The 16,816-nt window shown below is 40.5% G+C and overlaps 1 protein-coding gene across 17 annotated transcripts in view; it reads right to left on the bottom strand.

Annotated features, from left to right (window-relative positions):
* The window catches only part of OSBPL1A (oxysterol binding protein like 1A), a 237,814-nt gene that overhangs the window by 18,189 nt on the left and 202,809 nt on the right, over positions 1-16,816 (bottom strand). For all 17 annotated transcript variants that reach the window (XM_067699463.1, XM_067699459.1, XM_067699456.1 and 14 more), the window contains 2 exons: positions 1,917-2,051; positions 830-927 (listed from right to left, as the gene is read on the bottom strand). In XM_067699463.1, the coding sequence (XP_067555564.1) occupies positions 830-927; positions 1,917-2,051 (233 nt within the window). The remainder of the gene's footprint in view (positions 1-829; positions 928-1,916; positions 2,052-16,816) is intronic.

Raw genomic sequence — 16,816 nt, 5'->3', positions numbered from 1 at the left:
CTGCCGGGGCTTCCCTGGTGGCACAGTGGTTGAGAGTCCGCCTGCAGATGCAGGGGACACAGGTTCGTGCCCCAGTCCGGAAAGATCCCACATGCCGCGGAGCGGCTGGGCCCGTGAGCCATGGCCGCTGAGCCTGCGCGTCCAGAGCCCTGTGCCCCGCAACGGGAGAGGCCACGACAGTGAGAGGCCTGCGTACCGCAAAAAAAAAAAAAAAAAAAAAGAATCCACCTGCCAAAGCAGGGGACATGGGTTCGAGCCCTGGTGCAGGAAGATCCCACATGCCATGGAGCAACTAAGCCCGTACGCCACAACTACTGAGCCTGCGCTCTAGAGCCTGCAAGCCACAACTACTGAAGCCTGCGCGCCTAGAACCCGTGCTCTGCAACAAAGACAAGCCACCCCAATGAGAAGCCCGCGCACCACAAGGAAGAGTAGCCCCTCCTCGTCCCAACTAGAGAAAGCCTGTGCTCAGCAACGAGGACTCAATGCAGCCAAAAATTAATTAATTAATTAATTAATTTTTTAAAGAAACAAAAAAACCCCAAAAAACCCCTATCATGCTTTATGGTCTACATAAGGAGAAAGGATGATAACTAATCCCATGAGATCAGGAATACTGAAATCCTTGTAATGGTTCATTTTATGTATGTTTTCATATTTTTGACATAATTTCTAAAATAATAAATATCATAGACACAAACAAAATTGTTAACTTTCTTCAGTCATACAAAATGTTGGTAAATGCTCAAAAAATATACATTTTCATTTGAAGAGCTATGTAAATCATGGAGATTCAACTATCCACCTGGAGTAGTGTGAAAGATCTTACCGAACTAATTCATAAGTCTCTCCCAGAAGTGGGTTGAAAGGCTTTCCAGTGCGTTCCCACTGAGAAGCAACAGCAGATACAGCAAATGCAGCTACACACTGTGGGACAGAGCATTAGGAGAAGTTAAAAATAGCCTTGCTGCCTCCTCATTCTTTCAGGAACTGAAATTCTGCTGAAAACAGTAATTTACAAAATGATTTTGAGGAGTTTAATTACTTTGTATTTTTAACACGGCTTAATAAGCAAACTAATAAGCAAATGTGGATATTCAGAATGAAAATTACTCTGAGACTTCCTAAAGATCATCCCAACTGTGCTACAGATTCTCTCAAGGACTTTTAAAAAACTCTCAAATCCTAAATTACTCTTAATTCCTTTAAAATTTCTAAAAAGTACATCACTTTTAGGATGGGGTGAAAAAACTAAACAAATTGGTATCAAGTCCAATGAGGTTGGGAAAAGCTGATTTATATAAATGAAAAGACAGAATGACTCCATTTAGAATGCTATTGCTTTGTTGGAAGGAAAAGAATGTATCTACTATACTCTCCCTGTGTCTAGTCAATCCATATACATCACATGAATGCCTTCTCTTCAGAGGAAAACAAAAAAGTGCAATTCCTTGTTGTCCTTTGTTTTAACCTATAGTAGTATGTGTATATCTATATACACACATAAGCATAAATACACATATTTATCTGTGTATGTATATATCTATTCCTTCTTGGAAACACTGAGAAAGTCTGAAAGAATGGTTGAATATTTTTACCCTAACACGATGTTATCTTCTAAAACAAGGACTCAGAAACAGCTCACCAACATCCAGGTTTGGTTTTGGACCACGTTCTGCTTCTCTTGCAATTCTCGTTGGTCTTTCCACTACGGTGGCACTCTGACTAGAGGGTGGCGGGGAAGGAACACAGACGACTCTCCAAACATGCTGACTATGTAATGATAACGTTTGCTAGCCTCACACTGGACTTAACATGAATTCTGTGCATATGTGTTTGGGGTGGGGGGAAGGGAGAAGGTGGCAGAGAAGACTTCCTAAGACTTAGACCTTTCCCAGTGCTTGCTTGACACATACCTGCATCCTTTCCACAGGATCAGCAAATGAACTGGCCTTGTGGATGAGGTACGTATGCTCCATATATTCAGTGAGTCGCTGCAGGAAGCTCAAAGGCTCGTTAAATATGACTGGCATGGTGATCTTGGAGAGTTCCTATTTAACAAAAAAAATGGAAACCGTGATGCCTAACATACACAGCAAACTTACACGCTGCTGTCTCTACATAACACGTTCCTGGAAAGGAAGTCACAGAGAACAGCACATTTAATTAGTGTCAGTTCAATTTCATAATCTTCCCAGAGCATCTAACCATGTGGAGTATATTGTTCTAGGCCTTGAAGGAAATACAAAGCCTACCCAAACATTCTCCTTGGCTTCGAGGAGCTTGCAATCTACTGGTGAGCAGTGAGATGATGACTATTAATAAGTCTGCCTCAGATCAGAATTAGGAAATGGCATATCAAGGTCATGGGGACACAAAGACCAAAAATCTTCATAGTGGGCTAAGGAGCAACAACATATACCATTTTTGTGGACAATTTTTCAAAGGAATTTCAGACTTTTTTTTGTTTTTTTTGCGGTACGCCGACTTCTCACTGTTGTGGCCTCTCCCGTTGTGGAGCACAGGCTCCGGACGCGCAGGCCCAGCGGCCATGGCTCACGGGCCCAGCCGCTCCGCGGCATGTGGGATCTTCCCGGACCGGGGCACGAACCCGTGTCCCCTGCATCGGCAGGCGGACTCTCAACCACTGCGCCACCAGGGAAGCCCCGGACTGTTACTGCCTGACAACATTGAGGTTTTCTGAGAACACTGATCCATTACACATTGTGAACTGGGGTACTAGAAGGCTATTGTGTATTTCACAGGATAGGTTTTAAATTCTATCTGCTAGAATGACACAATCACAGTAGACTTCCAAAAATAATTTAATGATTGGGTAGGGGTCCTCTGACCTGAATTGCAACCTTTCAACTCTGCTTACCATATCCTGCCAGCAAACAGTCACACCATGAGATCTTTAACAAATTCACTAGGGAACAAACTTATCTTGGTTTTCTCTGGAATAGTCTGATGATCTTTCCAACCTTCCACCTACTATTATTTACCTTTCCCGTGAGAATCACATCTTTCATGAAGCCCGCTGACTAAAGTCATGACCCCGTGAAGCATCGCAAGGTGCCATCGAGCTTGAATGCCACCTGTCTTGGCTCTGACTTTCCCCCTCTAAACATCCACATTCTTACAGATATGCACAATTAAAAATAAAGTAACCTTCACAAAACTACTATCGGAGCGCATAAAATAAAAGCTCACTCATTAGCATACAATACTGCAGAACGCAGACTGACGTGTAGCAGCTCAATGTAATGAAAAGAAATGGTAGGTTTACTGCTGCCTCACTGGGAAGACAAAGGAGAACGGGAATGCATAAGGAGATGAAGAAAAGAAGGCTTTACTATATACACCCCGAGATCTCAGTTAAGTGCAAAAATTCACTGCTGGGGCCAAGTCCAGAAAGCTGGGACTGCCAAGGCTTTTCTTAATTGAGATATCTTAGACTCTCTTTCTTCTACTTAATAATGTCTTCATGAGTTTTTTCTTAAAAAAAACAACACAAAAACTAATAGAAGAATATGTAATTCTCAGTCATGGAAGTAAAGACATGAAAATGCTCCTCCCCTCAGAGGCAAAGCACCTCCAACAGTTTGGGATACAATGCTGGGTGTTTACACACACGTGTATGTACACACATATATCTTATCGGATTCTTTTAATGCATGGGATCTGCTCTATGTATTGGCTCATCACTTGCCTTTTTATGCTGTTCCTGTGTTCGGAGGTCTTACATACACGTACATTACAACACCGAGTCCATCAAGTTCTTTGTAATCGCTGCACTGCGCAGTGGTAAGATGTTAGAATCAGACTGAGTTCCACTTCAGGCTTTCTCATTTACTAGATGTGTGACTCTGGCCAAGTTAAACTCTGCCAGTTTCCTTATCAATAACATGGTACTAATATAAGTGTATATAACATAATCTACTACAAAGCACTGTTATAAGACTAATATTTGCAAAACACTTAGACCAGTTCTGGGCACATTAGTAAATGCTATATGTATTTGTTAAGTTTTTTTAAAAAGTCTATCTATAGATATACCATAAACTATTTAATCTTATCCTTTAGAACATGAACAAATATGGTTTTAAAGTAAATTTCTGTAAGTGGGATTTCTGGGTCAAAGGTGTGTGCTCACTGAAAATTTTTACAGTTACTACCAAGCTGAATGCCTTCAACCCTTCAACCCTTTATCAATTTGTACTCCTACCAATGCTTCTGGGAAGTCAGATTTTCTTTTAACATCAAAGGGAGGGGCACTACTTCCAATTTGTTCATTCAATCATGGTCATTTTCTTTACACAACTATTTTATTCAAGAATAGTCAAATGTTGTAATGGTGCTGGGTAGTTCATGTATAACTCTAGAACGAAGATTAAAAGACATAAGTATTAAAAGTAACTATAACTATGATAATTTGTTAATGGATACACAATGTAAAAAGATGTAAACTGTGACACCAAAAACATAAAATGGCAGGGAGTGTACAAATGTAGAGCTTTTGTATGTGTTTGAAGTTAATTTGTAATCAGCTTAAAACAGACTGTTATAACTATAAGATGTTTTACATAAACCTCATGGTAACTACAAAGCAAAAAACCTATAGTAGATACACAAAAGATAAAGGAATTTAGGCATACCAACTACAGAAAATCATCAAATTCACAAAGGAAGAAAGGAAGAGGAAAGGAACAAAGGAATTACAAAACAGAAAACAATGAACAGAAGAGCCATAGTGAAACCACATCTATCAGTAATTACTTTGAATGCAAATGGACTAAATTACCCAACCAAAAGACACATAGTGGCTGAATGGGTTAAACAAAAAACAGAAAACACCAAGACCCAGCTATGCTGACTACAAGAAATTCACTGCAGCTCTAAGGACACACACATATAGAAAGTGAGAGGATAGAAAAAGACATTCCATGAAAATGGAAACAAAAAGAAAGCAGGGGTAGTTATACTTATATTAGACAAAACAGATTTTAAGCCAAAGAATGTAATAAGACACAAAGAAGGTCATTATATAATGTAAAGGGGTCAATTCATCAAGACAATATAACAATTATAAGTATTTATGCATCCCAAATAGGGACACCTAAAAGCAAATATTAACAGATCTTAAAAGAGAAATAGAGAGCAATACAAGAAAAGCAAGGGATTTCAATTCTCTACTTTCAACAAGGGATAGATCATCCAGACAGAAAATCTTAGTAAGGAAACAATGGGTTTAAACAACATGTTAGACCAACAGACCTAAGAGACATATACAGAACATTCCATGCAATAAAGGAATACACAATTCTTCTCAAGTGTATATGGAACGCTCTCCAGGATAGACTATATATTAGGCCACAAAACAAGACAATAAATTTAAAAATAGTGAAATCATATCAAACATCTTTTCTAACCACAATGGTATAAAATTAGAAATAAATTACAAAAAGAAAACTGGGAAATTCACAAATACGCGAGAAGTAAACATGCTACTAAATAGGTCAAAGAAGAAATCAAAAAATATCTTGAGACAAATGAAAATGGAAATACAACATACAAAACTTACAGGATGCAGCAAAAACAGCTCTAAGAAAGAAGTTCATGGCAATAAACACACTAAGAAACAAGATCTCAAACAGCCTAACTTTACACCTCAAGGAACTAGAAGAAGTCCAAAATCAGTAAAGGAAGGGTAACAAAGATCAGAGTGGAAAGAAATGAAACAGAGACTAGAAAGATAAATGCAACTAAGAGCTGTTTTTTTTTAAAAAAAAAGAGGGCGTCCCTGGTGGCACAGTGGTTGAGAGTCTGCCTGCCAATGCAGGGGACATGGGTTCATGCCCCGGTCCGGGAAGATCCCACATGCCGCGGAGCGACTAGGCCCGTGAGCCATGGCCGCTGAGCCTGCGCATCCAGAGCTTGTGCTCCGCAACAGGAGAGGCCACAACAGTGAGAGGCCCGTGTACCACAAAAAAAAAAAAAAAAAAAGGTAAAATAGACAAATCTTTAACTATACTCACCAAGAAAAAGAGAGGACTCAAATAAGTATAATTATAAATGACAGAGAAGATACTACAACTGATGCACAGAGGATCATGAGAATGCTGTGAACAATTATATGCTAACAAATTGGACAATCTAGAAGAAATGGATAAATTCCTAGAAACATACAACCAACCAAAACTGAATCATGAAGAAATAGAAAATCTGAACTGATCAATCCCTAGTAAGGAAACTGAAGCAGTAATCAAACACCTGCCAACAAACAAAAATCCAAGACCAGATGTCTTTACTGGTGAATTCTGCCAGACATTTAAAGAAGCATGAATACGGATCCTTCTCAAACTATTCAAAGAAACAGAAGAAGAGGGAACACTTCCAAACTCATTTTACAACGTCAGCATTATCCTGACACCAAAACCAAAGACAAAACCAGACAAAGAAAACAAAATTGTAGGCCAATATCCCTGATGAACACAGATGCAAAAGTCAAGAAAATATTAGCAAACTGAACTCAACAATACATTTAAAGGGTCATACACCATGATCAAGTGGGTTTTATTCCAGGTAAGCAGGATTGTTCAATACAAGCCAATCAATAAATGTGATATATGACATTAATAAAACAATGGATAATCTCAATAGATGCAGAAAAAGCATTTGACAAAATTCAACATCCTTTCATGATAATAACTCTCAACAAAGTGGGCATAGAGGAAGCATACCTCAACATAATAAAGGCCATATATGACAAGCCCACAGCTAACATCATACTCAGTGGTGAAAAGCTGAACACTCTTCCTATAAGATCAAAAATAAGACAAGGATGCCCACTCTCACCACATTTATTCAACACAGTACTGAAGTTCTAGCCAGCGTAATCATGCAAGAAAAAGAAATAAAAGGCGTCCAAATCAAGAAGGAAGAAGTAAGATTATCTCTATTTGCAGATGCCATGATATTGTATGTAGAAAACCCTAAAGACTCCACCAAAACACAATTAGAACTAATACATGAATTCAGTAAAGGTGCATGGTACAAAACCAACATACAAACATCAGTTGTGTTTCAATTCACCAACAACAAACTATCAGAAAGAAAAATTAAGAAAACAATCCCATTTCCAATATCATCCAAAAGAATAAAACAGTTAGGAATAAAATTAACCAAGGAGGTGAAAGAGCTATATACTGAAAACTGTAAGACATTAATGAAAGAAACTGCAGAAAACACAAATAGACAGATATTCTGCACTCATGGATTACAAAAGTTGTTAAAATGTCCAAACTACCCAAAGTGATCTAAAGATTCAATGCAATCCTTATCAAAATTCCAATGGCATTTTTCACAGATATAGAAAAAAACAATCCTGAAATTTGTATGGAACCATAAAAGACCGTGAATAGCCAATGCAATCTTGAGAAAGAAGAACAAAGCAGGAGGTATCATGCTCCCAGATTTCAAACTGTATTACAAAGATATAGTAAGCAAAACAGTACAGAATTGGCATAGAAATAGACAGGCAGATGAATGGAATAGAATAGAGAGCCCAGAAATAAATCCATGCATTTATGGTCAATTAATTTTTGCTAAAGGAGCTGAGAATATACAATGGAAACAATCTAAGTGTCCGTCAATGGATGAATGGATCAAGAAAATGTGGGTGTGTGTGTGTGCATGCATATATCTATGTGTGTATATATATACACTCACACACAAATACATATACACATACACACACACGGTATTACCCTTACAAAAGAAGGCCATTTGTGACAACATGGATGAACCTGGAGGGCCTTATGCTAAGTGAAATAAACCAGACAGACAAACACTGCATGGTATGGTATCACACATATGCGAACCTTAAAAAAAAAAAGTTGAACCAATAAAAACACAGTAGAAAGTCGTTGCCAGGGGCTTCAGGGTGGGGAAAATAGGGAGAAGTTGGTAACAGGGTATACACTTTCAGTTATAAGATGAATAAGGTCTGAGGATCTACTGTATAACATGGTGACATGACTACAATTGATAACACTGTTTTGTATAAATGAAATTTGCTAAGCGAGTAGAACTTGAATGTTCTCACCAAGAAAGGATACATATGTGAGGTGCTGGATGTGTTAATTAACTTGATGGGGGAATCCTTTCACAATGTATACATATATCCAATCATCTTGATGTAGAATTTAAATATTTGTCAATTATAGCTCAAAAAAAAAATCCACCAAGATTGTCTCTCTAAAGCAACTTGGCTGTACAGAATATGCATACAGAAATAAAACTGTTTCAAAATAGCTTTTAAAAAAATTTTTATTTAGCACCTACTAGGTGCCAGGCACTGTTTTAGACACTGGATTAAAAGTCTTATTATAGCCAATTCTGACCTGGAATGCCCTACTCTCTTCAGTTAACTCTTGTATCTCCTCCCCGCTAGGATTTCAGGAGAGTTCAAGTCTCTCCTCCTCGACTATTCCAGTACTCATTGATTTCTCGCCTCTTCCAGCTCCTGGAGCACCAGAATCTGTATCGCACAATGTAGCATCTGATCACAGATTATACAGCCTGCTGCTATGTCAGGGGTACTAACCAGCTTATCTTGCTAACTACACAGTAATACAATTCTGAGGTGAAGGATAATATCTTATACTCCGCCTGCACCCTCATCACCTCAGAGAGAGCAGAGCACATTGCAGGCACCCCTGCCCTATGTGCTCCTGTATGTTTCCACTGCCCCTGAGTTTACTCCTATTTGGGCATTTATCACAGTGCACTAGACTCTCCTGACTCTTTCACTGGAATACAAACTCCCTGAAGTCAGAACCCTCTTGTTTAATGATGCACATAGTTCACAAAGCAAAATGAGTAAAAAAGTAGGTTACAAAGCAACATGTTCAAAAATAGTTTAATTTTGTAAAATATATGTTTTATAGACAAATATTAGAAGGTAGGAGCACCAAAAAGTTAACAGTGGTTGACTCTAGGAGTTGGTAGTCCAGGTAATCTAACACTTTCAGCCTGGCAAAAGGAAGGGATGGGGAAGCTGACAACCTTGCACCGCAGAAGGTGGACCGCCTTACGACATACAGGCTGATGTTATGCTCATCATAAAACAGACAAGAGAAAAGCACGATGGAAAAAGAGAACAACAAAATATACCCAGGTTAGTCCAGTCCTGGGTTCCAGAGACAGTAGAGCATTGTGGTTAAAGGAATGCCTTCTGAACAGAAGGCACAACGGTGGCTGCCAGGGCTGGGGGGTAGGGAGGTGGGGAGTTGTTGTTTAAGGGGTGCAGTACGTCAGTTCCACGAGATGAAAAGAGTTACATGGGTGGTAACGGCAGCATAATGTGAACGTACAAACGCCACTGAACTGCACGTTTAAAAATGGTTAAAATGGTAAATACTGTGTTCTGTGCTTTACCACAATTGAAAAATAAAAGAATGGGTTCTGAGAGCACACGCCCCTTGCCACCTGATGCTTGCATCACTGTGAGTCCCTCACCTCTCCGCCCAATGGGGGCTTAATTATGTACCTCACAGGGCCTGTCAGGATTAATTAGTTCATACAAATCATTCAGAACAGTGTCAGGCATACGTTAAGTGAGCAATAAATGTTAGCTATGATCATTACTATTAATAATACATTCAAGATCGCCAAGTCCTCCAAGGCCGTGTAGAGGCAAGGCGGCTTTGAAGGCTGGGATACCTCATCCTGTCGCCTGGGCAGCGAGCTGCAGAGAAGCCACTCAGATGGCAGCGTGGCTTGAGTTCCAACCTTAAAAGGTGAAGAAGTGAGGGAAGGACACCTGTTCCCCCCGGAGCCCCAGTCAGAAGCCATCGCGTACTCCCCGCTGCTGAGGCCCTCGCTGCTGGCTGACTGTCCCGTCCAATCGCGAAGATGACAGGGGTTCACCAGGGTGGCGACATGAGCCCTGGCCTGTGACAGTATGTGACGTAAATGATGCCATTTCTGGCTCTGCTCTCGTTTTCTACATTTCGCTTTGTCACGCACAACAGCAGGGTGAGATTTATTTTAAAGGGATTTAAAGGATTTATTCATTAAAGGAATGAAGAACTTTACCTAAGTTTGATTCTGAGCTTTTTTCCCTAAAAAATACTAGACTATTATACACGCACTGAGGGAATACGAGACACGCTGGGGGGGTGACAAGGCGTTTGGCGCTTCTGTCATTACAGCAGCTCAGATGGGAATCCAGGCCTAGGGACTTAATCTTTCATCTCTATAGCGACCCTGTATACGTCGCCATACCCTCACATAATCTCCCTGAGAAAATATGCGAGCAAGAATGGGACAGTCACGCTGTCTACTAGCCGCTGGCTGCTCACCGCCAGTTGGCTAGACTTCATGTGAGTCAGCAAGTCAATGAAACAGTGGTTTGTCAACTCTGGAAACCAAGGTACAGAGGACACGGTTTTATCACCCATTCAATGGGCGGACTATTTTTTAATCATTTGAAAAGCTCCCCAAATTCTGAAAGGGTCTTTAAATCCAATTTTATAATCTAGAATAATGTAAACACCTTCCTGCTTCTTTTAGTAACTCAGAATGTAAGCGTTCAAAGGAAATGAAAAGGCACATTTGTGGCCCAGGTAATAGACACAGAGTGCAAGGGACAGAATAAGGCCTGAGGGAACACAGATGGCCATAAAAACCACCTTGACTGCACAGAAGAGTCTAACATGCTATTTAAAATACAGCGGTGGACTTGCAATTTTTTGCCTCTATTAGTCTGTACAATTACTGATATTTTAATTGTTAAAATCTACAGTTCCCTGGATACGTAATGAAAAAACTTGGTGATACAAACTATATTTCATTCCCTCTTGGAAATTCACAGACACCCTGTTTTTACTTACAATACAATGAAGTTTGGTATTGGATTTGTCAGATACTGTATACAACTAATTAGTACTGCATACATTCCAATAATAGGAAAAGCAACAGTGCATATTACGAAGGTCAAGTTTCAGGAAGAAACATGAGCTGGAATACTTTTATCACTGAGAGCTTCAGTCAGCTGGAAAAATTAAATATTTATGCCAGGCAAGCCTACCTTGTGACCCAGCTAAAAGCAAAGTTTACATGTAGCCATACAAATTAATAGCAACTAATGATGAAACTGAAGAAACTCTTAATTGCAGTTGCTCATCAGCCGACAAACGGACAAGAATAAGAAGAGAGAAGGCTGCTTTGTCACTTACGCACTATACAAACCAACAAGGCCAAGTCTGATCCCAACCGAAGTGGAAGATAACTTATGTGTCTAACGCCGAGCACCGTAACGCCCAACTGTGCAAATATTTCAGACCTGGGTTACAGAGAGCAGCTCAGCTTAGGTCTTCAGCTAAGTCTGCCGGTGGGCAGGGTCCTCACACAGGTGTGCGACCCAAGCACTAAGTGGGCTTCTAGGCTCTTCACTGACGGGCAGGCGCTGGCAGCAGCCTTGGCTCTGTGCCTTGGATGTGCCTTCTGTGACACCAGCTTGGCACTGGATCCTCCCTCCACGACAGCCCCAAAGATGTAAAACTTTACCCTTCTTACATGTAAGGGCCTTGGAGGGCCATAGGTCTCTTTCCCATCTTGGGCTACTCAGTCCCTTCCCTCTCCACAAGACGTCTATCATCTATTAGTTTACCATCACATGAGAGGTTCTTGCCATCTGAACACACTGATCATGCCCAAAGCAGTCACACCGAGACCTTGCAAGTCAGCCCTCGGGGACCACTCTGGTCGAGCAGTCTGAACAAGCCTGCTGCTCTGACGCCTCTTGCTGTTGGTTACACCACTGTTCCTTGGCTCTCACAGACCAGCCCCAGAGAACACAACAGCTGGAAACAAAGGAACTATGCACAGGAAAGGGGTGTCTGCACGTGAACTGAATGAACCACACTGTGGGCAACTGGGTGCAACCAGTGGTCAAAACAGGGAGAAAAAGACAAGGAAAGCTTTGAGGGAAAAGATAAACAGATACTCCTTTCCTCTTCTCCCTGTCTCGTAGCTGAATTTTTTCAGAGTTGGGAGGCCGTGTGAGTCCTCTTGATGGACAACCGCTAGGTGGGAACGTGGCAGGACAACTAAGGCGCTGGCTGGACGCTTGGACCAGGTCCGTGGTCTCCACACTGTAGTCACGCAGGGTGACTGTGGGCAGCGATGGATGCTTTAGGGGGAACTGATCTGCAGGTGCTCACCCTTCACACGCACTCCTGCCTAAGAACTGACAGGCCAAGAACACACCTGCGTCGGACGTCACACTGTTGCTCTTTTCCCACGTCTTCTTTTAAAATCGCCCTTCTTTTACCTGGGGTGTGGGGGAGACACCCCTCACACCATCCTGAATTCTAGTATAGCACTCTTGCTCTGATGTGTAAAAACCTTCAGGGCACCGAGCGAAGGGAGGTTTAGAAATACAGTACCGGTACAAGGAAGCCTCTTAAATCAAGGCTCTGTTGCTCTGCAGGATGGCTCCCCGACTTCCCTGTTTTCGTTAAGGCAAAGACCTGACATCAGAAGCTCTTCCAGTCACTTCTCCCCTGTTGGGATATTCTGATTTCAGATCATTATAGAGTGAGGCGGTAGAGATGACAAATTTTGTTTAACTACTTTGCTTCTTCTGCCTCCTGTCTCTTAAGTCAGTATTTATAATGTACCAGTTTGGGCAAAGCTCCAAATCTTATCTAGAGCTGTCTCTGGCTTATATTTAGAATTCAAGAATGGGACAGTTGTCACAGTGACATATACCAACGTGTTTATCTGAACCCCAAAATAACATCATGAGCTGACCCGGATGCGTCTGGTTCTGAGGTCACGCGGCAGACATTCTGCATCAAGGGAATGAGATGAATCTGAGGTTTTGGGGGAGAACGTTTAAAGTGCATGGTAAGATAAAAAGCATTTCATGAAAAAAGATTATACTGGCAAGGTGTGCTTCAGGGAAAATATTTCAGTTTTCCCAACCCCTTCTCAATATTGCAAGGTACATCTGAGTGAGAGGACACAGTTACAGAAACCGAAGGTGAGAGCCCTGGTAAAGCTTCTCCCCTCCATTTCCCAGAGACCCAGATGCCCATGACTTCAAGGGAAGGTAACAAGACCTCCTGCAACCTAGAGTTTTCCAATGTTGTTTCCAATAACACTGAAGGAAGTCCTATTGAGTTGTCAATTTATGGATCATAAAAAATTATTTTTGATGGATAATATATTACCATCTGATTTTTGACATATAGTCAAGAAAAGGTCAAAGAACTGAATGACATTGCTAGATACTAAAAAAACCACAGAACTCCTACTCCCATCTGTCTATTAATATGAGCAAGGCTTCCTAATCCTTGAATCTATTAAAAAAAAAAAGAACTGTTACTGAAAATCCTGTCTCATTCTAGCAATGTGTGATATTCATTCTCAGATATCTCAGCCAAAGTGAAAAAAATCCTTTTTATGAATAACATTTTAGCTTTTATGTTATACTTTCATAAATTCTGTAACGCTTGTTATTTTGATCACTAATGTAAGAATAACTTAAAACTTTTAGTACTAAACTCTTATGGCCATAAAATATAAATTTTTAAATTTTAATATGTATTTTTGTGATAGTGAAGTACGATAAGGAAATCAAAAAACCTTCAAAGATGAAAAAAATTAGGTTAGGGTAATATTCTGTAGTAAATACGGAATGGAAATAGGAGTTAAAGGAGCAAACTAGAACTATAAAGTTTTCAACTCTTATATTCAAGTCTCTATGGAATTCGGTTGCACTGAATATACCTTTCTGAATGATACAACATTTTCACTTTAATAACTCGGTATTTATAATATAACAGACCTTCTTCACCCTCTTATAATAATCTAACGCTATTCTATGACTCCAAGACATTCAGCAGACGTGGTCTCAGGTGCAGGCGCCTACTCAAATTTTGTGCCTGGATGCCTCGCTTGTCTCACCCTGGTGCTGGCCCTGGTTTCCAAGTCACTAAGTATGGACACCCATGACCTAGCCTCTGGGTGAGTCCTGCTGACAAATCCTAAAGGGATGGGAGAGAAGAGGAGAAAGAAAACAGGGGAACAGAAGACAATGGGATTATGAGGCTAGAGTCCTTTAACGAAAGGACAGTGGGAGTAAGGAAGTAAGGAACAAAGAATTCAAACTACTAACCAACATCAAGTATTAATTCTGAGATGGGAATCTGTTTGGTAAATGCTTCAATCACAGAGAGATTTAGGATTTAGTCCATTTATGTAAATTATTCATTTCATGTAGTATAACTCAACATTTGGTAACAAAATCCTGTCCAAAACAGACTGGGAGAAAAAAGGGTGTCATTCGTTTTGGAAATCTAAGTCTCTATATTTGTTTTAGAAAAAAGCAAAGTCAAACGTGTATGTATGTGGCAGTGGAGGATGGAGCAAGGTGAGCCCAGCTGCAGAAGGTGCTGCAGGGCACCGAAGCCCAGGATGACAAACGCCTGAAGACACTGACTTTCCTACCTGAGAAAGATGAAGTTATACCTTGACCATACATGGCAGGTAAGCACCTATCATGTGTTCTTAAAAGCCATGTCTTAAGGGATTAATGATACTATGCCATAAAACTGTATCATCATAAATGAGGGGCACTGATTTCTGAAAAAGTTGGCACTAGACCCCAGTTGAGCGTAGAACTGGGAGGTTTCCAGCAGCATGCCCACACTCCCCACTCTGATCTCATATGCTCCTCAAGTCGACAGAGACATCATGAAAAGCTACCGTTCAATATCAGATTTCCTCTGCTACTTTTAAGACTTATTATTACAAAGTTAAGAAACTGGGAATGTGAAACTATGGGAAAAACCAGCTGAAGGGTATGTCCATGGCTTCTGTAACTGAGATTTACCCACATAGAAAGGACCTGGAGTGAAGTATTTGGATTATTATTTTTTTTTTTTGCGGTACGCGGGCCTCTCACTGTTGTGGCCTCTCCCGTTGCGGAGCACAGGCTCCGGACGCGCAGGCTCAGCGGCCATGGCTCACAGGCCCAGCCGCTCCACGGCAGGTGGGATCTTCCCAGACCGGGGCACGAACCCGTGTCCCCTGCTTCGGCAGGCGGACTCTCAACCACTGTGCCACCAGGGAAGCCCAGTATTTGGATTATTAAGTGTAATAGAATCATGAAAATGCAATGCGGGGGGGGGGGGGTTAAAAAATGCCTTCACTTTGAAGTTAACTGTAATAAAATCTATGGATACTAATATCTTCTAATTTTTTACCTATTTTCCTCACGGCTGGGGGTAGCAGGAGGCAGATATAAGAGGGGTCGACCAAAAATTATTTAAAAATTTTTATTCTGGTGATGTTATTTGCATTTCTCTCTCAAGATACACCGCACTTTAAATCTCTATTGTGCTCAACACTCACCCCCTTGGACTGATTCCGCTGCCCATGAGAGGGGAGACATGGCACCCCAAGAACAATAACTTCCAAATGCCAGTTAACTGCCTTTCAATCACATTAATAAATATTAATAATTATTCATCTAGAATGTTAGTCTCTTATAAAACCTCAGCAGGAAATACTTTCCCAAAATATTACTTCCCCTGCAGCTCTTTCTCTGTGATTTATTCAGAGAGTTCTATAGATATAAGTTTCAAAACATTCCATGGTGCCCTTTCAACCCAAACAGGTCTGCTTTTATTTGCTTTATTTTGTTTATGATTCAGCCTGCTTATTTGCACAAACAGTTCCACACCTAAAAATAAAGGTAAAACCATCCTTCTAGAGAAATAGAGCATCTTTCGAAGTATGACAGGCAGAAGCCAACAGGACATTATCTGCCGTCTTTTAAAAGAATGGAGAGTTTCCATTTAGACAGAATGCTTGCTTTAGACATAAACTAGACGATTATCAGTCACTAGCCTGAACAAACTCATGACAATACCACTAAATCCGACACCCAGTGAGACAGGAGATGGTAGGTGACAGACTCAAGCAAGAGAAATACACAAAGCTGTACTTTCCACGACTGCCAAAAAGACTAAACCACATCTGCAGTTTTCATACCCATTCTGTTGACCCAACAGCCTTAGACAAATGTGGTACCAATTCTACAGTAACTGTGGGTTTCATTCACTAGCAGGTTACAAAATCAATTTAGTGAGTTGGAATCAGCATTAATCTAATATAACAGAAAATATCATTTATTGTAAGGATGAGTATTCTTTGGTGGAACTGGTTTTCATTTTAAACACACATGCATAGGTACATATTTACATACTGGATCTCAATGATAAATACGTTTACTAAGGGCCTGAAAAATATGAATCCTGTAGGATATAATTTTTTGTCCTGAAAATTTCAGCTCTTCAGAGACTAATATGTACAGTTATTTTATTTAAGAATATATACATTTGTCTAGATACATTTGGTTTGTCCTGATGAAACTTAATATGATCAAAATGGAATCAGAGCCCAGGGATTCTGATTCTCAAGTGTGATTAACTGTTGATAATAATGTTGAGCATTAAGCTAAACCAGGGTCTGTCCTGGACATTTTATAGAAATTATCTTATTTATGTCTCAATACAGCTATAAGGTACAAATTACTCTCCTAACTTTACTCAGGGAAGCAAGGCAACTGGCCTAGGGTCTCACAGACAGGAGGCGGCCAGGCTGGGATAAAGCCCATTATCCAGCTACGGATCCTTCTCTCCATGCAGTAGGAGCAGAAAATATTTGTTTAAAATAAATGTTTCTGGAATTAGCTCCTTGGAAATTACATTTAGGAAGTCTCAGATGACGTTACCCC

Source organism: Pseudorca crassidens, chromosome 12 (assembly GCF_039906515.1).
Source record: "Pseudorca crassidens isolate mPseCra1 chromosome 12, mPseCra1.hap1, whole genome shotgun sequence".
In the NCBI taxonomy this organism is placed as follows: Eukaryota; Metazoa; Chordata; class Mammalia; order Artiodactyla; family Delphinidae; genus Pseudorca; species Pseudorca crassidens.
The sequence above is the reverse complement of the archived record's forward strand: the minus strand, read 5'-3'. Positions and strand labels throughout refer to the sequence as shown.